This window comes from Globicephala melas, chromosome 3 (assembly GCF_963455315.2).
Source record: "Globicephala melas chromosome 3, mGloMel1.2, whole genome shotgun sequence".
Taxonomy (NCBI): Eukaryota; Metazoa; Chordata; class Mammalia; order Artiodactyla; family Delphinidae; genus Globicephala; species Globicephala melas.
The window spans coordinates 418,536-440,663 of NC_083316.1; the positions used below are offsets into that span (position 1 = coordinate 418,536).

Here is a 22,128-nt window from a genome sequence, read left to right on the forward strand (position 1 = left end):
CAGCTGCTCCTGACGCTTCGCCTGTGAGATGCCTTGTCTCCCCTTTCCCCGGGGCTCACGGGGATCCTCGTCTGTCCAGACAGCGAGGCAGCCAGCCCTGCTCCCTGGCCTCTCGGGCACACGCCTCTCCCAGGACTGACCCTGCCCCGGGAGGTAACGGAGGCTCCGGCTTTATGTTTCACGGCGAGGGAACAGAACGGGAAACTGTGCGGGGATGGGCGTGACCCCGGACGTCACTGCGGTGCCAAGAACCGGGCCAGATGCGGAGCAGACCGCAGGAGACGGGGCTAGGAAGAAGGGATGCCATCCAGCTCGCGTGACAAGAGTTTTGACTAAGTCACGCAAAAGGGGACACCTAGCAGCGCTGTAAGTAACTACGCGTAATGACACTCTTTGTGTATCTTTTTATTAAGACCCGTATTTACATTCTGCAAATACAAACAGGCTTCCAGTAAACACATCCAGAACAAAGAGCATTTTCGGACACTTAATCCTTCGCCACGGCCAGCAGGACAGGCCAGCTGTCAGCAGGGGGCGCCCCTCTCACACAAGGCTCAGAGAACGGGGACGCTGCCCTCACTCCCAGCCCCGACGCGGCCCCCGCCGTGACCCGCCTGGGAAACATGGGGACGTGGGGCACGGGCGGGGCGGGAACGTGTAGGATGCCGCAGGGAACAGAGACAGACGCACCCACGTCTGCCTCCCAAGGGCTTCTCCCAGAGGACGCGGGGCAGACAGGTGCGTCCACACAGGCACAGAGGAGGACTTCACCGCCACCGAGAAGCTCAGAGACAGACCACAGCAGCTGCCCGGCATCTGGTCACACACCCTTTACGAGTGATCTCCAACTCTTCAGGACGCACAGGACCACTCACAGAAACGCTGCGTCCCAGCGCGGCTAACATGACGACAGACGAGTCACCACCTCCCGGGGCTGCTTCCCGCACGCCAAAGGGGACAAAATGAAAGTCTTCGTCTCATGACAAAAACTGTACATGCAAATAAAAGCTTACAAAATAAGAAACAACCAAAGGCCACCTACGGGGCTAGCTCTTTGTGGAGGCTGCGGGCTCTGGGGACTGAAGAAACTCGTACGGGTCGTGGGTCCCCTCGGGCTGCTCCCCAGCACTGAGGCGAGAAGGGCTTCCTGCAATCACGGGAGAGAAGGGACGTGTCACCCCAGGGTCTGCCACACGCACGCAGCTCATGACCCTCCTTCAGGGGCATCGCTGCTCCACGGGACAACTTTAAAAGCTACAAATGCACGTGTGCTGAACACGAACGTCCGCGTGGCTGCAGCCAGCTGAGCCCGGGCCTCAGCCCCGAGCCGTGGCTCCCAGGGATGGGCCGCCCGATGGCCCCAGAAAGGGGGCCCCGAGCCTCCACGCAGCAGGGCTGCTGCTTCTGCAGGAAGGAAGGCTCCTCGGCCGGGGCCTCAGACAATCCCACGCTCCGGAGGAGCCCCAGTGTCACCCTGAGTCCACCAGGACCTCGGGGCCCTCATATCTGGAGCTGCCCCAGGGTCACCTGGAACCTCCTTCACATGCCTTTATCACAAGGTTAACGGGACCAAAATGCTGGTCCTTAAGACAGTTTTAGCCAAACCTCTACAGGTGATCACTCATCGCCCCCTCCCCCGAACGCCAAGCTCCGTTACACTGAAAGAGTAACTCGGTGTCGGTATCTGGGAACTGCAACAGCAGGGTGAGGACTCATCTAGCACGTTCAAGCGGCCAGGAGACGCACTGTCCGGGCGGGGCCCCGACACACCCACCCACCCTCACTGGTTCACCAGGGGACTCCCAGGCCAGGCAAGGTCCTGTGCTCTCCCCACACGAGGGTCCTGCAGGAACACACTTGTCCACACGGGGCTTCAGGACCACAAGTAGGAACAGCAGAAAGAAAGCAACGTCCCCAATCCCTCACTCTGGAGGCTGGCAGGTCCACGGCTGGGGGCTCCTCCTGACACGGGACCTGCAGCACCTTCCGGCCAAGCCCCCAGATCCCTAGACTGAGTCCCACCCAAAGCCTTCACCTCAGTGCAGCCGCCTGGCCCGGGAACCCCAGGGGCCAGGGCCCTCCCGGCTGCGGCCCACGCCACTTTGCACGAGGCGGCCTCACCCAGGTGGCGCTGGTCCCTGTCAGAGGCGTTGGACAGGGAGCTGAGGTTGGAGGACGGCCGGGAGCCCCCACGCTCTGCCTGCGCCTCCTGCAGGTCCTGAAGGAGCTTCGTGGTCTCGTCCAGGCTCAGGTGGCTGTCGTCGTGGTCCAGCTCCTTCTTCACTTTCCCTGCACACACGGGACGATGGGATGTGGAGGCCGGCCAGCCCGTCCACCCGCAGCCACGTCACCACACGCACCAAGGACGACAAACGCCTGGCTGAGCCTGCCCTGCGCCAGTGTGAGGGTGGCCTCTTGGGGGGTCAAGAGCCGCACACATGCTGTGGTCACCTGCGGCCCAAGCCCCCCGAAGGGCGCGGCCTAATGGTGGGACCACGTCCGCCCTGCACTGACCTGGCTCTGTACCCTAAGACGGCCTAAGAAAAACCCAGACAGGGCCCGACGCTCCAAGCTGCCTAACGACCATCGGAACAGCGCCCGGCACGTGCAAAGGCGCCGACTAAATCCAGCGCGTCCCACCAGCCACGCCCATGCAGGCAGAGCAACAGGGACACGCAGCCCCACCGGGGGACAGCCCTGCGAGTGAGATGCGGGGACAGAGATTAGGAACACGCACCGCGTGTTCCAAAGGCAAAGGACACGTGACCGGAGGCAAGAGGGGGACGACGCAGGAAAAGTCGGTGGAGCTCCTGGGGGTGAAAAGAATGGCAGCTACGGCGAGCCCGGGAGACTGACAGGTCAGCAGAAGGGCGCCCAGTGCCCCCAGGACTCCGCCCGCCGCGGCCCGAAACCAAGCAGAGAGCAGACCAAAGGCAGGTGGGCAGAGTCGGGCTCAGGAGGGTGCTGGAGAACTACAGCCAGACTCCCCACATTCAGCTCCAAACCCCCAGGCCCAACGACGAAACGCAACCCGTGAAGAATAAACCTAAAGGAGAACCAACCAGGGCTGCTGTAACCAAACTACCACAACCAGGTAAAGTGGAGAAAGCCTTAGACTCCGCGAGAGGAAAGAGAACAGTTGTCAGAAGCCAGACCGGCCCCTGGCTGGCTCCCACCGCCTGAGTGACCGAGGGGGCGCCGTGCCAGACCGTCTGGGCCACGGTGTGCTTTGTCCTGGGCCCCCGCCTTCCTGCTGGGAGTCTGGGGCCGGGGCTGGGCCAGGCAGAGGGTGCCGGTCGTCACAGCTCTGGCCGGCGGCTCGTGGGGAGGGCGCTGGCAGCTGGGGCCGGGTCTCCCGCAGCAACACCCCCCCCAGGCCCCTCCGAGTCCTGGGGTCCTAAGGAATCACACCTGGGGGTGGTCCTGGGGACCCCTGAACCGCTGGGAAACCAGCACACAGCCAGACGGCAGGCTGGAGCGCAGTCCTATCCACAACCGCGCTGAACACCAAGGGTCTGACGCGCTTCAACCAGAAGCAGGGCCTGCCAGGCTGCGTGACGGAGCGAGGCTGCCTGACACCCTTCACGACGGGGTGACGAGGTCCACTTCCAACAGCAGGCGGGGCGCGGACCCAGCCCCCAGCCGCAGGCCAGGCCATTCCTGCTGGGGCTCTTCTGGGGCTCCAGGGCGGTCAGCAGCACCTCTGGCCTCTGTCTGCTTGAGGCCAGAAGCACCAGGTCCCAAGTGTGAGGCCAAAGACGTCTCCAGAGGCTGCCACAGGTCCCCTGGGGGAACTGCCCTGGCGAGACCACTGAGGGGACGCACAGTACGTCCAGCAGGTCTGAAGGGGGAGGGGAGGAGACGCACCATGAAAACCACTGGCCACGAGGGGCTGGGAGGGCCTCGTCGGCACACAAGAGCCGAGGGGAGCACAGAGGCATCTTCCCCGACGGGGCCAGCCCAGTGGGCACACGTGGACGACGGTAGGGAGCACACCACTGCACTAACCGGGGGCGGGACCCCAGCAGACGATTCCCAAGGCGGGCCCCATCTGGAGTCACCTGGGGGGTCCTGAGGATGGGGGTCTTCATCGTGCGGCCAATGGGCAGGGCCGAGCCACCCTGCTCGCCGGGAGGTGCCCGGCACAACCTACCCAGACAGCCGAGCACGGAGATGTCCAGAGAGACGTCCGAGTAGGACTTCATGGCCATGAAGTCCAGGGCGGGGCCACCATCCCCGAGAGGGTCCCCCGCCTGCAGGAGACAAGCGATGTGAGACAGGAAAGGAGAGGCAGCTGACACGGATGTAACGGCCTGCCAGCCACGGCGAGGCCAGGCCTGTCGCGTCGTGTCCACCCGAAGAGCCCACACCGCAGCCCAGGGGTGAGCTCCCAGTGGATGCCTGTACCTGGACCAGCAATGAAGGCGGCTGGTCTCTGGGACCTACAGGCGCTGAGGGGACCTGAGAGAGACCCAAGACCTGAAGGGCCAGGCTACCTTCCAGGAACTTAACAGATAACGCGGCAGATTCCATAGCAGCACACTCTCTTTCCTTCTCTGGGCTGACCCACGGAGGCCCTGCTGCGGGCCAGAGCGGCCGGGTCCCTGCCCAAGGCAGCCTGCAGCCCATCCCAGCTCCTCGCAGACTGTGTGAGGCCGGCACCCACACGTGTCTGTGTAACCCAGACAGAGACCCGAGCAGAACCCTGGCTGCCCCGTGCACCCAGGGGAGATGCCCTTGGCACCTTCTCCAATTCTGCCCATCCAAGGGCCCCCACCTGACAGGCACCTGACGCTCTGCCCTGGGTGGGCCCCCCGGTCACCAAGGCCAGGTGACCCCTGGAGTCCAGGCCCCCACACCCTGCCCAGAGTCCTGGCATCTCTGCCCACATGGCCGTGTGCAAAGCTGGGGGCCACAAGTGCTCCAAGTCACCCCAGGGCAGGATGAGGAAACCATGGCCGGACCGCAGCGGAGCGTTTCCTCAGAGAGTGCCCGCCCCGGCGCTGGCGAGGCCCCAGGACGCCCCAGCTGACAGCACGTGTCCGCCGGCGAGCCCACCTTCTGGGAGGACCGGAAGACCCCTGCTCACCCTGCGGGCCGCCCCTCCAGCCCGTGAATCCCTCTGTCCAATTTGGAGGAATGTGCTGTGCCCACACCCTCAGTCCAGTCATCACAAGTCGGGATGGGGGGACCACCACTTAAGATTCCTCATCAGCAACGCAGCCAGTTTCTAAATAAAATATCTCAACCATTTCAAAGGCCAAACACAACTGTCCTCATGGGAACCCAAACAATTAGGTTTCTACTAACTTGTCCACGAGACGCACCTTTACTTCATCCAGAGGCTTCGTCGGAACGCTTCTCCTCTGCAAAGCAAAAGAGACAAGAACCAGTGTTCCACAACAGTTTTACACAGAACCACTCATCCAGTCGCCCACGCATGAGGTGGACGCGGCTCATCCGCTGCTCCGAGCTGGCCCTCGTGGGGTCGTGCTGCACTGTGAACCACACGGCCCGTGCGGCCCGGCTCACGAGACCACCCTGGGGTGAGGTGGACACCAAGGAGAGCACCCCAACCTGCGTCTGCATCCCTGGGGGCAGAACACCAAAGAGGAAAGTCAGACGTTGGAAAAACAGCCAATGGTTTAACCTGGAAAACGGTTTAACCCAGGAGGTAGAGAGATCCAGAGACCAGCTGGATCCCGACAGAGCACGACGCCTGTGGTACCACCGCCCTCGCAGGGATGGGGCCACAGGCCAGGCACCCTTCTCTCTGGCCTGCTCAGCGCCAGGGGAGGGCGCACACTTGACCACCCCTGTGACCACCCCTCTGACCAAGCACAAAGGTTGCACTGAGCCGTGTCCTGTGACCTGGCAGAAGCACTGTGTGAAACCACCCTAGTTCTGTGGATGAACCTAGAAAGTTACTCAGCCTGCACGCTCTCCATCTGCGAGCTTTTGCTCAAGATGATGTTTCTGAGACTCGCTTGTGTTAAAAGCTTCACAACTCTTAAGCGGAAAAATAAATACTGCCATTATTTGAACATCTGTTTCCTCACATAAACTTCTGCTGACGTATATATTTCATTATTGGATGTTATTTATGCTTTGGCACATCTGAAATTATGCCACTCTGAACACAGTTCATTCAGAAAATTGATCAAACTGTTCTTGCCTTCTCTGTCATAAATTGGCCATAAGTGGGTGAGTTTATTTCTGGGCTTTCTATTCTGTTCCACTGATCTGTGTGTCTGTTTTTGTGCCAATACCACACTGTTTTGATTACTCTATCTTTGTAGTACAGTCTGAAGTCTGGGAGTGTGATGCCTCCAGCTATTCTGTCTCAAGATGGCTTTGGCTATTCGGGGTCTTCCGTGTTTCCGTATCAATTTTAAAATTATCTGTCCCAGTTTTGTGAAAAACGCCACTGGTATTTTGATAGGGCTTGCACTGCATCTGTGGCTGCCTTGGATGGCATGGCCGTTTTACCCGCATCACTTCTTCCAATGCAAGGAAGGGCAGTCTGTGCGACAAGTGGTGCTGGGACAGCTGGGCAGCTGCGCGCAGAATGAGGCCAGAGCGCTCCCTGACACCACACACGAGAATAAACTCCAAACGGGCTGCAGACCTAAGTGTAAGACCAGACACCATAAAACGCCGAGGAAACGCAAGCAGGACACGGATACAAATCGTAGCAATAGTTTTGTTTTTGGATCTGTCTCCTAAAGCAAAGAAAATAAAAGCAAAAATAAAGAAATGAGGCCTAATTAAACTTAAAAGCTTTTGCACAGCGAAGGAAACTATAAACAAGACGAAAAGACAACCTACTGAATGGGAGAAAATATTTGCAAATGGTATGACCAATAGGGATTAATATCCCAAATACATAAATAGCTCACACAATTCAACATCAGAAAAACAACCCACCCAATTAAAAAATGGGCAGAAGAATTAAACAGACATTTCTCCAAAGAAGACTTACAGATGGCCAACAGGCACATGAAAAGATGCTCGACGTCGCTAATCATCAGGGAAATGCAAATCAAAACCACAATGAGATCACCTGACACCTGTCAGAGCGGCTGTCATCAAATAACAAATGCTGGAGAGGGCGTGGAGAAAAGGGAACCCTCCCACACTGTTGGTGGCAATGTACATTGGTGCAGCCACTATGGAAAAACAGTATGGAGATTTCTCAAGAAAACTAAAAACAGAACTACCACGTGATCCAGCAATTCCACTTCTGGGTATAGATCCAAAATGTATACAAATTCGAAAAGATACGTGCACTCCAACGTTCATAGAAGATTATCTATGTGTGCCAAGACACGGAAGCAACCTAAGTGTCCATCAACAGATGAACGGATAAAAAAGATGTGGTGTATGTGGGTGCGTGCGTGTGTGTCTGAATATACGTATATAGATATATATATATCCACACACACACACACACATACATACAACGAAGTACGATTTAGCCGTAACGTAGAACGAAATTTTACGACTGGCAATAACATGGATGGACTTGGAGGATTTTATGCTACGTGAGATAAGTCAAAGAAACACAAATACTGTGTGTTATCACTTATATTTGTAACTAAAAAACACAACAAACCAGTGAATACAACAAAAAAGAAGCAGACTCACAGATACAGAGAACAAACTAGTGGTAACCAGTGGGGAGAGGGAAGGGGGAGGGGCAAGATAGGGGAGTAAGAGGTACAAACTACTCTGCACAAATAAGCTACAAGGATGTACTGTGCAACACGGGGAACAGAGCCAATATTTTATAATAACTGGGAATGGAATATAAACTTTAAAAATTGTGAATCACTATATCGTATACCTGAAACTTACGTAACATTGCACATCAACTATACTTCAATAAAAAAATGATAAAGAAATAAAAGCACAATCTAGACTTCACACACAAAAAAGAAAAACGATATTTGAAGAAATAAAGGCTGAAAATATTCCAAGTTTGATGAAAACTATACACCGAGAAGCCCAAGAAACTCACCAAATGTTAAGCAGAATAAAGACAAGAAAAGCACACGAAAAAACACCAAAAGTAAACGGATGTAAGTCAGTTATAGAAACTATAATTTTCAAGTATCTAGAGCAACACGCAGCACTTTTTCTCCAAATGGCTGGAGAGCAAATATCTGAAGCTTTGTGGTCACGCACGGTCTGTAGCACGTTTTTTTTTTTTTCTTTTAAATCTTCAAAAACTGCCAAAAACATTATTAGCTTATGGGCCCAAATTTGCCAATCCTTGATCTTGACCAAAAAAAGACACATTAAAAATGGAAAACAAAGATAAAAATGACTGCAGACACTTCCTCAGAAACAAAGCGAGTAAGCGACCATTTTAAGTAGAGGCTAAAATGTCACCCTATAATTCCACACCGGGAAGGTGACTTTCAAAAACGAAGGAAAACGAAGACACTTTTCAGATAAAGAAAAAGCTGAGTAAATTCGCAGCCAGCAAATCTGTCCTTTAAGAAACTTCAAAGGAAAGTTTTCAGGACAAAGGAAAGTGACAGCAGATGAAAGAAATGTAGGTCTAGAGAGTGATGGAGAATACGTGCCAGACAGAGAGGAACTCTGTAAGTTTCTCTGAAAGATAATTGACTAAAGTAAAAACAAAGAATAAATAATAACCAGTGAGGGAGAAAGCCACCGACCACCTAAAAACAGCACATCCCCTAGCGCCCAGTCTGGCGGGCACAGGAGTGGCCCAGCGCACCCACCTGCCTCAGCTGGAAGAGCATCCGTGAGTGGTCCCCGCCCGTGATCTGGTCCAGGAGGTCATCCACCAGCTTCTTGCTGTAGCTCCCGGCATCCTTCACAAACTCCTGCAGGCTGGGAGGGGCCGCGAGAGAACAGGCTGGAAGCCGCCCTCCGTGCCCACGCCCCATCCTGGCTGCACGCCCCTCAGACACGCCCCACAGGACAGGCTCTCGCTGAGCGCTACAGCCCTCCAGGTGCAGCGGTTTGGGGAGTGGAGAACAGTCTTCATCAGAGCGGCCCGGGACCCAGAAGAGTTAAAGAGCAAAGTGAAGAACACGTATCCGCATCCCGATACAGCTCACGCTAGCTTTCACAAAAGCAGCACACTCCTATCTGCGCGTTTTCGATTTAGAAACACAGGGAGACTGAGGAGAGCGTGCTGCGGAGGGCTCCACGCTGGGGAGCGGGGCGGCAGGTACGGGAGCAAGACTCCCCACGTGCACCCTGAGTGTCATTTTGATCTCTGGACCGTGTGAATGCTTGAAAATCCAAAACAAGACGAAACAGCAAATTTGGAAAGGAGGCCGGGAACAGAACCCACAGCCCAAGCCGCAGAGCCAGGCCAAGTCCCAGCAGGGGCCCCGGACTGCAAAGGCCCTCACGTGGGGCAGGGAGGGCCGCGGGCCTGGAGGGTCTCCACCAGGAGTCTTGGGGTGGGGAGCAGGGCCGAGCAGCAGCTCTCCCGGGGGAGAAGGGGCGCTGGCACCGCGAAGGGCGTGGCCTGCCTCCTGGGCTGTTCAGGCGGCCCGGGATCCGTAGGCCTTCCAGGAGCTCGGGAAGGTCATATATTGAGCTCACCGGGGGTGAGCTCGTGCCGGCTGCACTTCCTGCCTGAACCATGGGGAGTGGTCCCCCCAGAGCTGAGCCGAGGAGAGGGCCAACCACTCGGGACACGAGCCTCCACCTGCAGCTTCCTCCTCGCTTCTTAACCTCCACTTCTCTTTTCGCACAAAAATCAGGGTTAGGTATTCATTTACTGTGTTAGGCGCTAACTGATTTCTTGTTGTGTGCTCTTCAAAGATATTCCATATTCTCTTTGGAATAAAACAAAGATCTGATACGGGAAGACTCTATTTCTCAGAGACTAACAAAATCGTTACTTCCCCCATAGGAAGCCACGAAAATTCTAAAAGAATGATCCACTTTTACTTTGTCTCAGAAAACAAAAAATACGAAAACAGCCCTATAGAAATGCAATACTCTATCACTAATTTTAATCACAGCTGGGGCTGAACCGCGTTCCCAAAACTCACACGTTGAGGCCCTGAGACCCTGTACCTCAGAACGTAACTGTATTTTGAGATGCGGCCTTTACCATTTAAAGGTGATTAAGTTAAAACCAGGTCTTTGGGGGGGGCCTAACCTTGGTGTCCCCAGAGGAAGGGAGCTCAGGAAGCAGACGCGCAGAGGGAAGCCGGGGGAGGGTGCGGGGGACGGCTGTCTGCACGCCGGCGAGAGAGGCCACGGGAGGAGCTGCCCTGCCCGCACCTGCACCTCGGCTTCCCGCCTCCAGGACTGGAGACCGTGAGTGTGTGCTGTGCGAGCCGCTTTGTTCTGGCGGCCGGAGCCGTCGCGCAGCCACGAGACCCTCTTTAGGACAGCCGCGACCCCGGCTCCCCGTGACGGCGCACGGCTGTCCCACACACGGGCTCCCGTGGCTCCGGCCTGGACCGTCATCACCTCCAAATCCCGACCAAGCGAGTGACCCGAGCTTCAGGGCCGCCTGCGGTGGCCGCGGAGGTCTACTGGAAACAACCCGGCCCCGCACGGCCCCCACCCCAGCCCTGCCCGCAAGGGCCGCGCCGCCGCCCACCTCAGCGCGCACTGCACACCCGTCTCGTCTCCGTAGGCCGAGTACAGCAGCTCCACCTCGTCGCACTTCAAGTCGCCGAACACTGAGTTGTTGTGCGTGGACAGGGCAGTGCTGGCACCGGACAGGAAGGTGACTGGGGGGGCGGGGCAGGGCGGCGTCAGGGCTGCGGGCACACGCGGGCCACGCCCCGCGACCCTGCGCCGCCACCGCCGCTGCGCCTCGCCACGCCCACGCCGCGTCCTCCGAGGACGGGGAGGTCACGCAGGAGCCGCACAAGCCAGCGAGCCCAGCGTGAGGCCCACGCGTCCTCCCGCCCTTCGCGCAGGGTCCCCGCTGCAGGCAGGCAGTCTCGCGAGCCCTCCAACAGATGAAGCGTGACAGCTTGTTGGAGGCAACGTAAACCGCACACACAGGCGGCTGCCACGTGCAGGCCCCGCCCCCCCAGTGGCAGAGGCGGCACCTGCCCACCTGCCCGGTGGGCTCCTGATTCCCAGCACTTCCCGGGACCTGACCTGTAAGATGAGGTTCCAAACCAGGCCCGGACGCGGCGCCCACACGGTGAGCCGGGGCCCCTGGGGCGCTCACCTCTGCTCCTCCGCTCCTCCCTGAAGCCCAGCGCGGTGAAGCCGGGCAGCAGCTTGCTGGACAGCGCGCTCAGGTCCACCGGGTGCGTCTCCTCCTCTGCAAGGGCACCAGGGCCATGAGCAGGTGACCCCGGAGCCCCCAGCCCCAGGCAGTGAGGGGTGCACGCAGGAGGGCGGGCCCGGGGGCTCCCTGTGCCCATCTACAGCCGATCTACCAAGCTGGCTGCCTTTCTCTCGTCTCAGCTGCACCGTGATCTCACCTTAGTGCCCCAGCTCTCATGACCACAGGCCAGCGGTCTGCCCACCACAGGGCAACATAACCTTCCCAAACCCACGCTACCGCTCACCACCTCCGAGAGACCTCGGGCCACGTGTCACGAGCAACAGAGCAGCCTGAGGGCAATTCCTACGCTGAATTCACCCTTCAAGTTGCTCACGTGACCTGAGCAGGACCCTTCAAATCCCCAATCTGAACCTCAATCTCATGTTCTCTTGCTAAGTGTTGACCAGCTCGCCTGTTCTCTTCTAACGAGAACGTTATGATTCACTCCAACTGAAGGTCAAAAGCAGTGGCCAGCGCCTGTCCCCCTCATCCATCAGAGGACACTGAGTGACCCTGCTCATCTTGACGGTGGCGGGGAAGCACCGAGGGGCACGCTGGGCCGTGAGAGCCGTCCCACATCCACGCAAGTGAGAACAAGGGGGGTGTTTCACCTGCTGTGTGTGTGTGACAAGCCTTTGAAATACTTTTCCAGAAGATGGAAAAGTGTAAAAGTACTTTAAAGACCACAGCCGTGGCCGTACAGGTTGGATGGACCCTCCCTTCAAGGAAGCTCCTGCCTCCTTCGAAAGCTTCCCTGATGCAGCTGCCAGGCAGGTCGTGTGGGGCAGACGCCTGCCTCGTTCTAGCCTCGAGGGCGGGCAGAGCTCAGTGCCCCGGTTCCAACAGAGGAGCCTCAGCTGGGCTGTGAAGCAAACCCAGCTCCCAGGGCCTTGCTGCAGCTTTGGGGAGCGCGACCCCAAGCACTTGGGGCTTGGGGCCCTTGGTCCGAAAGGTCTGACCAGCATCTCCGGCCCCACTGGACGGCCGCCCGCGGTCCACTGACCACATTTGCGTCCCGCTGTGTGGGAGACTGGACATGCCTTTATCTACACTTCACCACAGCGTCGTGACCAGGGAAAAGGGGCATCTCGGGCAGGCCGTGAGGTGCAAGGTCACCGAACGGGACAGAGGTGAGGGGAGCGCGTGTGAGCCGCTCACCGTCTGCGTCCGGCTCGGCCGTGTTGACCACGCTGTAGAGCAGGCTCCCGTCCCCGTTCTTCTTCAGGTAGCCCATCTGCAAGGAAGCACGCCTGAGCGCCCGCTCTCCGGATGGCCCCGGCCCCCTGGCCCAGGGCTCCACCGAGACACCAACAGAACAGAGGCCTCCGAGGGCGGCCTGAATCCTAAAAGGCCACGAAGTTACTCGTTTCCCTGTGAACAAAGGCCACGTGCACACGTGTGCGACCGCAGAACTTCTGGGACGGGCTCCAAACAGGAGCTTTGAAGACAGAGAGCGAACCCTAGAAACAGCCTTTTCCAGCAGTCAGAGGCCCGAGCACAGCGAGCTGGGTCGGGGCCTGGTCAAGGAGACCCGAGATCCACCTCTGACGCCCGTGGGAACTCATCTCCGTTTGAAAACCAGCCTGCGCGCAAGAGCAGCCCCTGCACAGGCTGTCGGGAGGGCCCAGGAAGGGGAGGCTGCCGTGTGGGTCCGTGTGTGCGAGGGGCCCAGCGTCCGAGCAGGGTGAGTAGGGCACGGGGTAGAGGGGGATGGAGAGGCGACGTAAGTCGGGTTTCTCACGGTGGAACTGCGAAACTGTAAGGGGGAAAAGCAAAGCAGACCCACGGAATTGAACGTTTCCGTGTGAAAACTCGGTGTTCAGTGAACGTAAACACGGACGTCAGTACAGGCTGTACGGACGGACGGGGCCTTCCTGGAAGCTTTGTCCACCAGGGCCCAGGTCTAGGTCTGGGATGCCGCTCTCCGCTAGGGAACCAGGGCTCCTTAGAGAAATGCTGACTCCAGGGCTGAAAGGCCACAGGAGTGCAGACAAGCGAGCTCAACAGAAAGAACTATCACGTGAGCCACACGGGCAGCTTCAAACTTTCTAGAAGGCACGTTGGAAATGAAAAGAAACACGCGGCGTAAAATGTAACGTGTTTCATGTAACCCGACGCATCCCAATTGTTGCCACTTCAAACTTCTTTACGCAAAATGTAAATTCCAACGCGTGTTTCCCAGACTTCGTACAAAAATACAAAGTGAAGCTGTAATACGTCTTCACACAGACTGCACGTTGAAATAGAATTTTAGACGTATCACGTCAAACTGAACACTAGGGTTAATCTCATCTGTGTCCTTGCTAACGCGACCACTAGGAGGTTTAAAGCCGCACGCGTGTGAGATTCACGCTATTTCTGTCGGATGCACGGAGGGAGGACACCTTGTGTTGGAGAGAGAAGGTGCTCAGAGGAGGGCAGGGCAGAGCCCTCCGCACAGGCTCACACCTGGGTCACAGACGCGTGAGCACACAGGGGAAAGGATTCACCCACAGCGGAGAGTCCTGGCCGGCTTGGCCTCGGCCCGGGGACAGAGGTTAGCGCCCCTGCGGGCAGGCGGCCCGCACACAACCACACCCCTCCTGTCCTTGAGGTGCCCTTGGAGTCCCCCCCTGCCCTCCGGGAGACCGGCCAGCAGGCTACCACGGCCAGTGGGGACGAGGAGCTGACCCCTCCGGTGACAACAGCGCCGCCCGGACACCAGCGGGACTCCGACCACATGCTCATAATGACCGGCTAACCTCTCGCTCGTGACGGCCGTGCCACTGTCCTGGCAGAAACACAGCCATCCCGTTCGGGAGTGCTACCTTGCCACCGGGGACCAGCCGGTTGATCCTGTCCCGGGCCTCGTCGGCCGCGTGCTCCACCAAGGCCAGGACGTGCTCCTCCGCGGTGCTGTCGGTCAGGCTGCAGGCGTTTCCTTCCGGCTCGAACATGCAGCTATGAGGCAGAAACAGGCAGGAGTCAACGGGCCGCACGTGGGCACACTCACCCCTCATCCCCACAGTCCGTCCCTCATGCCACGCCAGGGCGCGGCACAGGGCAGCGCAGAGCGCACTGTAACTCCCTTCCTTCTACTTCCGACGCTTCCGCTAAGACGAGAAAGTACAAGCCAAGCAGATGCTCCACGTTTCTTGTGTCTCAGCTACGCGTTTCGGTCACTTTAAGAGCAACAGGGGCCTCACGGGTTAGTGCCATTCGAGGCGCCAGTAAAAAAGTGACAATCCCATGCGGGGCTGGGGCGCTGGCAGTGAGCCCGGGCTGGAGAGCCCCCCAGGACCCAGGGCGCCTAAGACCGCAGAGGCAGAGGAAGAGCGGACTGCCAGCGCCCGAGGGAGGCGCCCCCACCCCCTCCCAGTGGAAGGCTCTAGAAGCAGAGGCGCCGAGCCCCTGCAAGGAACTGTGGGGCTGGGGTGAGCCCTCCTGGGGCTCTCGAGCCTGCGGAAGGCCCTCGCTCAGGCCCAGGCTCACAGCGACCGGCGCGGGGAGCCCGCCCTCTCGCAGCTGTCTGCCCGAAGCAGCACACCCGCGCAGAGCCTGCGACGGGCAAGCCCAGGTCGCCAATGCGCGTCCTACGCGGGAAGGCATGTCCTGGGGGTGAGGGGTCAGCAAATATTCACACAGAGCACGAGTGTGGGAATGGCAGCGACTGGTCAGCAGTGGACACCGCAGAGCCAAACCACACCTGGAACAGAGCGTGTGTGTGGCCGGCCGGCCGGCGGGGGTCCGTCAGGGTGACAGTGACTCTCTTCCAGGACGAGTCACTGTGCACTGGCACGCGGAGAGTGTGGGTCACAGAGCAGAGAGCCGCGCCCCTCACAACTGACCCCGGGGCTCGGGGTCTTCTGACACTCCCTGCACCCACCGCGACCACCTCATTCCCAAGGTGGGCAGGGAAGAAGGGTCGCCTCCCTCTGAACACAGGGTCCAGGGCCTGTCCCAGCTGCCTTGAAAGCCCGGGGGCTACAAACATGGCCCTCGGCTTCCAAAGAGCAAACTCTCCCGCCAGCAACGCAGGCAGCCTGCCCACGGCAGCTGCACAGACCCGCGAGGCCCAGCTCGTCACCTGCTCCCCACAGAGCCCTGGCCCCCACGGCGGGCGGTCCTGTACCTGATGACTTCTCTACTCGGCCTTTTGGATTTCTTAGCAGTTTCTACTTGTACGGGCACAACTTCAGGAACAGGCTCCTCGACGGCTGTATCTTCGTTGCCCAAAAGAGCTGCCTGCTGAGAAAAATCCATGTCCTGCATAAACGACATGCTGCGCTTCAAAGCTAACAGCCGCTCCTAGAATCAGAAAGGACAGAGCAGCAGGGACTTTACCTCTCCCTCCGGCCAAGGCACCATGACGATGGGATGGGATGGGTGGCCACAGCCCCACCTGGCCTAACAGCTAAGCTGCCACGGGGTGCGGCACCAAAGGGCGTGCCAATTGGCCGGGAGTGCTCAGAGCTGGCGGGGATGCACCTCACCTATGGGCTGGTCAGGCCCAAGGCACTGGTCCTAGATGCGTGACGCATGCAGCCTGGCTCACGGGAGAGGTCGGGGAAGCCACCTGGGATGCCCGGGATGGCTGTCTGGATTCAGAGAGGCAACCACGTAAAACAAGCCCGCAACGCAGGCTGCGACCCAGTGAGACCAACAGATCCGGAACTCTGCACCAACCCTACGCGAGACCTGCAGCTGGGGCAGGAGCAGAGAGCAGAGAGCGCCTGCAGGAGAGGGGCGTGGGGAGGGCGGCTGGCTGGGGGGCTACCCTAGAGCAGAGGGTCCACGCCGTGGCCAGGGGCGGATGGATGGAAGCATGTCAGTCACTGTGAGCTTCTGTTTAGGCACAAGGATCGTGGAGGAGGACGCTCACAGCCGAGGCTCCTCGCTCGCTGTTAGAGGGTCCCTTACTTTGCTCATCATCTTAAAGCCCGCGTGGAGGATCTTCTTAGCTAACTTGTAGTACACGGTGTCCGGTCTGTTGTACGTCATGGCATTATCACACATCAGTTTGAAATCTGCCTGAAAAGAAAAAAGAATGCATCAAGTTTGAAACACCACAGATAACAACAAAGAGTTGAGGTTTCTATCAAGAGGCCGGAAGTGGCTGAAACAGAGTGGAAAACAATTTGGCTCTCTAATTCAAGGAGTAACCTTTGTTAATTTATATGAACTTTCCCAGGTGATTTTCCACTATGGACTCCTATTAAGATATTGAGCATATAGTTCCCTGTTCTATGTAGTAAATCCTGGTTGCCTGTCTGTTTTTTATATATAATAGTCTGTAACTGTTAGTCCCAAAGTCCAAATTTAGGCTCCCCCCCGTGCCTGTCCCCTTTGGTAACTGTAGTTTGTTTTCTATGCCTGTGAGTCTGCTGCTGTCTTGTACATAGACTGTTACATTTTTTACACTCCACAAGTGATGTCGTGTAACATTTGTCTCTATCTGACTCACTTCACTAAGTATGATCGTCTCTAGGTTTATCCATGTTGCTGCCAATGGTAATATTTCATTCTTTTTTTATGGCTGAGTAATTAAAGAGTACTTTTTAAAAACTCTGAGAAATTTTCATAATTGTTCATCGGTCTTTACTTGTATGAAAAATATTCCAGTGAGAAGCTTGCCAAAGTGTGTAACTTCTTTCCGAACGTGACACACACATTTCACAGGAGTAAAATGCTGGTTCCCTCTGCTTCCTTCCTGACCCACCCTATTCCCTCTCTTTGGAAGGAACTCAGACATTAACAGGAACAAAAACCAACAACCAGTTCTTTTAAGCAAAAGCAGAGGGATTAACTGAGAGGTGGGCATGTCCTCTATCTCTGGGATTTTTCCATAGGATTTAAAATTCTGTCTACGGACAGTGACTCTAGTACGATTAGAAAAACATTTTCCCCTAAAATAAAGAAAAGCCTTAGTGAAAAACTTACAATAAAAGTAAATGCTTGGAAATATCAGCATTTTACCACCTAGCCAAATTCCTTAGGGTACACCTGTCACAGGTGAGTCAGACCTCAGGAGGGACGACTGCTAACGCAGCATGTACCACCTGGAGTCCTTACCAAGTCACGGTGCCGGTGTCCCCAGGGCTGGGACCGAGGCCATAAAGTCCCTCTGTCACAAGGCCCAACTGTGACAGGCTCAGAACACTCTCTGGAGGACACGTCTTGGCTTTGTCACTGGGTGAGTGACCAAATTAGGGGCCTGCAGGTAGACAGGTCGCCTCTAGGACATGGATTATTATTAACCACCTGCCCACAGGAGTGGTGCCTGACCTTCCTATGAAAACTTTCCTTTTCTCCCACCCTCCCTTTAGTCTGTTGTGCTGTTTCTGCAGGTCAGCAAACCCTTTCAGTAAGTAAGGTCTCCAGTAAACACAAACAGAAAAGCCAAGCTTTTCCGAAGTTAACAGAACCTAGAAACCTAAAGCCTTTTTCTAAGTGGCGTCATTGTCAATGCTGTCAAGCATCTGTTTTGCTCTTCCCCCGAACCTGAAAGCCGATAAGCAATTCTTCCCTTTCACAGCCAGTGCTGAGAAACAGGGAGTTAGGAACAGAGTAGTCAGGAGACATGAACATTTGTTATCCCCAAAAATTTAAACTCCCGGTTATTAAGATAAGGAAAATTATGTTTCTAAAAATACCCATTCTGGGGCCAGGCCAAAATGAACACATCCTCGCTTGACCCAACATGTCCGTTTATGCAAAAATAGTAACTTAAAAAGAAACACGTCTACTAGCACGCAACATACAGGCCAGCTTCTAGACCAAAATACTGAGAAAAGTACAACCACCCCTATGCTGGCGAAATGTCAACCCAACGTGGAAACACCCACGAAAACTTGGAACTGGAAACAACCTAAGATGTACGCAGTGTCTACTGCACATGAAGACACATGGAGCCTCCTAACAATTACTTCAGGAGCTGAAATGAATTTACCTTAAATTCCGTGACTGACTTGTATTCATTAGCTACAATTTTGTCTCTCATTGTGCCAAAATCCATCGGGTGTTTTATTATCATTGAGTATCCAGGAGCAATTGCATCCGTGACAGGAAAAGCAAAAAATCCATGAGGATCTTTTCTGAAAACACAAACATCTTTATTTAAACTGGAAAAACCCTGAAATCTAAATTTCTAAACAAAACCCCTCCCAGTTAAAAATTTGATACAATTAACCAGATTTTAAGATTTGTTTCTTAAAAATAACAAATAAAATTTATGCTCTTTAAAACTGTGGTATTTTGGATACACTGAAAATTCCAAAACTACCATCCCGGCTCCTGCCATGACTCTACATCAGGGCGTCTGACAACCGGTGCAGACTCAGAGGAGATGAAGGAGGTGTTCTCGAGCCCTCCCAGCTCTGCTCCCACATGGCAGTGCCCCACCGCCCCGACTGAGCGTTACCCAGTGAAGGTGAAGGGCCTGCTTTACAGGTGACAGGGGTGAGGCAAGAACACCAGAGAGAGAAGACACCTCAGATGTCCCCTAGCACAACCCTTTAGAAAAGCTCTTTACCTCTGGAGCTGGCGGAGGAAATGCTCTAGTAGTTGCTGAATAGGCGTGCTCTCATTTTCAGCTGACGATTTCAAAAGTAAAAAAATAAAATTGAACAAAAGGATTTTGGTATCACTTCACCAGAAAGCAAACTCCAATATCGTAATACTTATCTATTTCTTGTTCTACAATGTTTTGGGTTCAAATGAGAACTGGATATAAAGATAAGCAGGGGGCTTCCCTGGTGGCGCAGTGGTTGAGAGTCCGCCTGCCGATGCAGGGGACACGGGTTCGTGCCCCGGTCCGGGAAGATCCCACATGCCGCGGAGCGGCTGCTCCCGTGAGCCATGGCCGCTGAGCCAGCGCTCCGCAATGGGAGAGGCCACAACAGTGAGAGGCCCGCATATCACAAAAAAAAAAAAGATAAGCAGATCCCGCAAAGCTCAGCAGGGTGAAAAAGGGCACCCACAGCATTGGTCCCCTAAACCCCTCAGACTGCCAACACCCCTCTCAAACAGTGGTGTAGAGCCATCGCTCATCACCCTGTCTCCAGCCCCCAGCACTCCTGGGCCTGGGACATTCCACACAAGGTATGAAGCAGCAGACGAGGGCTCTGGACATAGAAGCTGACCCTGGATGCACCGATATCATTGTACTTGATATCGTTTACGGGCCTAAACTTCTGGGCATGCCTCTGTTTATCTGTAAAACGGGGATAAAAATGAGAGTCCCCGTGAGGACTCCAATTGTTAACCGCGTCTCTGGGCCCACAGCGTGAAAAACACGGTTTTCAGGGAATGTGAACGCAGATGTCGGTACAGGCTTTCTTCCGCAAGAGTGTGTATTAAATGGTCCTCCCTAGCTCTGCCCCCCACGGCCCACACCCAGCGCCCAGATCTGGCATTCTGAATGCTGTTCTCCACTAAGCAACCAGGGCTCCTTGGGGAAATGGCTCACTTCTGGGCTGAAGGGCAACACGAGTGCAGACCTGCGGGTCCCAAGAGTGACGCTCTTGAGAGTGATCAGGACAGGTCCAAGAGAGCATCGTCTGATCGTGAGTTTTTCAGGTACACCGGGGCAGGTGCTGAACGTACGATCTCCAACAGGCCGTTGGGCAGATTAAGCTAGCAAGTACTAGTAACTGTAGTAACTTCAGGCGCGTTCATCTGAGGCACTGATGCTCTGTGCCTGACCTTCTCTGCTCCACAGCAGGCCCAAGGGCGCTGAGTCCTGCCTGTTCCCTACAGCAATGACTCCCGCAGGAGAGGGTGTTGCCAGGAAGCAGCAAGCCCACACTGCAACACAGTACCTCCCCTGCCCCCACCCCGGCAACTCAAAGGTGGCCAGACCCCAAGCCAGGGAAGAAACACCTGCAGGACAAACCCGCCTCCAGTCCAGCACCTCCTGACAACCTGACAGCCTCTGAGGGAAGCGACCACACACAAATCAGAGCGTCCCGAGCACTCCAGAAGCCCTCCTCTGCTGCAGCCAGCATAGCTCCCAGGGGGAATGATGTCCTGAATAACTGATACCAGCACTAGCCTCCTCCCGTCCACAATGAGCTTCTCATTAGCTCCTGGGCTTTAAAAAAAAAAGGCCAGCAGTGGTGGGCCAAGCCCTGCTCTAGGAGTTCAGAGAGGATGGCAAGAACTTTAGGTCCATCCAGCTACTCTGTGTGAGGCCCTGGGAGAGAAAATGCTGTTCCTTCCTTCCTATGCTTCTCCCAAGAGCTGAAGGGCGGATGCCAACCACTAGTTCACAGCGACAAGCTCCGAAGCTCCAGGACGTCTCTGAAAACGCCGCCACTTGCCTGGCTGTGTCCGGCACGCTCGGACAGGCCGGTCGGGGGGCGGCTCCACCTCCACCTTCTTCCCCGGATCAAAGTCGTCCGCCTCTCCCTCTGTGTCACAGTGTTCCTTTTCCCGCTTCCGCTTCTTCTCTTCCTGTGAGGCAGGGTCAAGGCAGCGAGAGCAATGAAGTGCTTGTTAACAGACCTCGCGTTCCTCAGGGAAAGCTGAGAGAGAAAAGCCCTCTTCCAGAGCCCCTTCTTACTCCAGGCTACCACCCTTCAAAGACTCGCCCCCCAGGGGCCAGACAAGAAAAGATGCGCAAAGAGCCAAAACCGAAGCAACCGACCTCGGCACGGCGCACCCTACACCCTACGAGAAACAGAACACTCGCTTCCGGAGGCCAGGAAGCCCTTGCTCCACCTGCCCCGCAGGGGTTTTGGCCGCCCTCGCTCACCTTTCGCTTCCTTCTTTCTTCATCGTCAAGGTGCTTCTCCTTCTCCGACTTTTTCTTTTTCTTCTTCTTCTTCTCCTTGTGCCTCTCCCGCTCGTGGTCTGACCTATCATCGTAGTAACTGGAGTCGTGGCCGGACCCTGAGAGCTCTGTCACTTCACTTCCTCCGACCTTGAGCACCAGCTTCAGGGGCTTCTCCAAAGGCTTGTCTGCATAGTCTGTGGACACGCAGGCGACCTTCACCGTGTGTGCTCAGGGCGCTCAGAGGCGCATACTGTTGCCCTGTCGGCAGCATGGTGGGCCCAGAGTGGGGTGTCATGGGGAGGACACGGAGGCCCAGGAAGGTGGGGCGATCGGCTAAGCTCAGGTGGACAGCAGGGGAATGCCAAAACCAACAGCGAAAGATGCTGCTGGGGCAAAGACAGGTGGGGTGCTCCCTCCCTCTCGCCCACAGACATTCTCAGGGGGGCTGCAGGGAGATCTCTGGGTCACTGTCAGGGGGGAGGAGCCAGACCACGCCTGGGGCCCAGGCGCACAATCCTCTACCCCCAGGTCCTGGCCCGTGGTCACCCCCTTCCTGTCCTGCAGCAGTCCCCGTGCGGCGTCCCTGACACCGGGACCAGGGGCTGCCGGACCAGGGCACAGGCGGGAAAGGCGGGAGAAGACCTCGGGAAACACGGACGAAGAATCACAGAGGTGCTCAGCGCTTCTCTCCAGGATGCGGCCAGAGCTAGACGGACGCTTGAGAGGCGCGGCCCCGAGACCCCGCCAGCGCGCCCCGGACCCCCGCTCTCGTCCCCGGGATCCCCGCCGCCTCGAACGCCCGCCCGTCCGCGCGTCACAAAGCGCGTCCGCCGCCTCACCCTCGTACGACGAGCGCCACTCGGCCTTATGCTTCTTGTGCTTCTTGCCCATGGCGACGGCGCCGAGGGCAGCAGCGAGGCCTGCCGCACCGTGGCCGCCGACCCCCGGCCCTGGTTCTCCGCCCGCCTCGCCGCGGAGCTTGCGAGATCGCGCCGGAAGCGGGCGCCGAGACCGGAAGTGACCCGCCCGCCGGCGCCGGCGCTTCCGGGTCAGGGGGCGGGACGCTGCGCGCGGCAAGTTC

At 56.7% G+C, this 22,128-nt stretch overlaps 1 protein-coding gene across 9 annotated transcripts; it reads right to left on the minus strand.

Moving 5' to 3' along the window:
- Positions 1–397: 397 nt before the first annotated feature.
- BRD9 (bromodomain containing 9) lies at positions 398–22,051 on the minus strand. 9 transcript variants are annotated; one of them, XM_070045125.1, is made up of 18 exons: positions 21,887–22,051; positions 21,027–21,241; positions 20,593–20,725; positions 18,804–18,864; positions 18,222–18,366; positions 16,193–16,303; positions 15,405–15,580; positions 14,101–14,233; positions 12,452–12,527; positions 11,192–11,287; positions 10,607–10,739; positions 8,754–8,865; positions 5,328–5,366; positions 4,154–4,253; positions 2,122–2,289; positions 1,779–1,843; positions 1,043–1,147; positions 398–934 (listed from the first exon to the last, which is right to left on the minus strand). In XM_070045125.1, exons 1-18 carry the CDS (start codon positions 21,936–21,938, stop codon positions 899–901), a joined length of 1,956 nt encoding a protein of 651 aa, XP_069901226.1. In that variant the 5' UTR covers positions 21,939–22,051; the 3' UTR covers positions 398–898. The 9 variants fall into 9 exon arrangements, with proteins under 9 accessions (XP_069901226.1, XP_069901225.1, XP_060151620.1 ...); XM_070045124.1 differs by having other exon boundaries at positions 398–937; XM_060295637.1 differs by lacking the exon at positions 1,779–1,843 and having other exon boundaries at positions 15,405–15,517.
- Between the last annotated feature and the right edge of the window lie 77 nt (positions 22,052–22,128).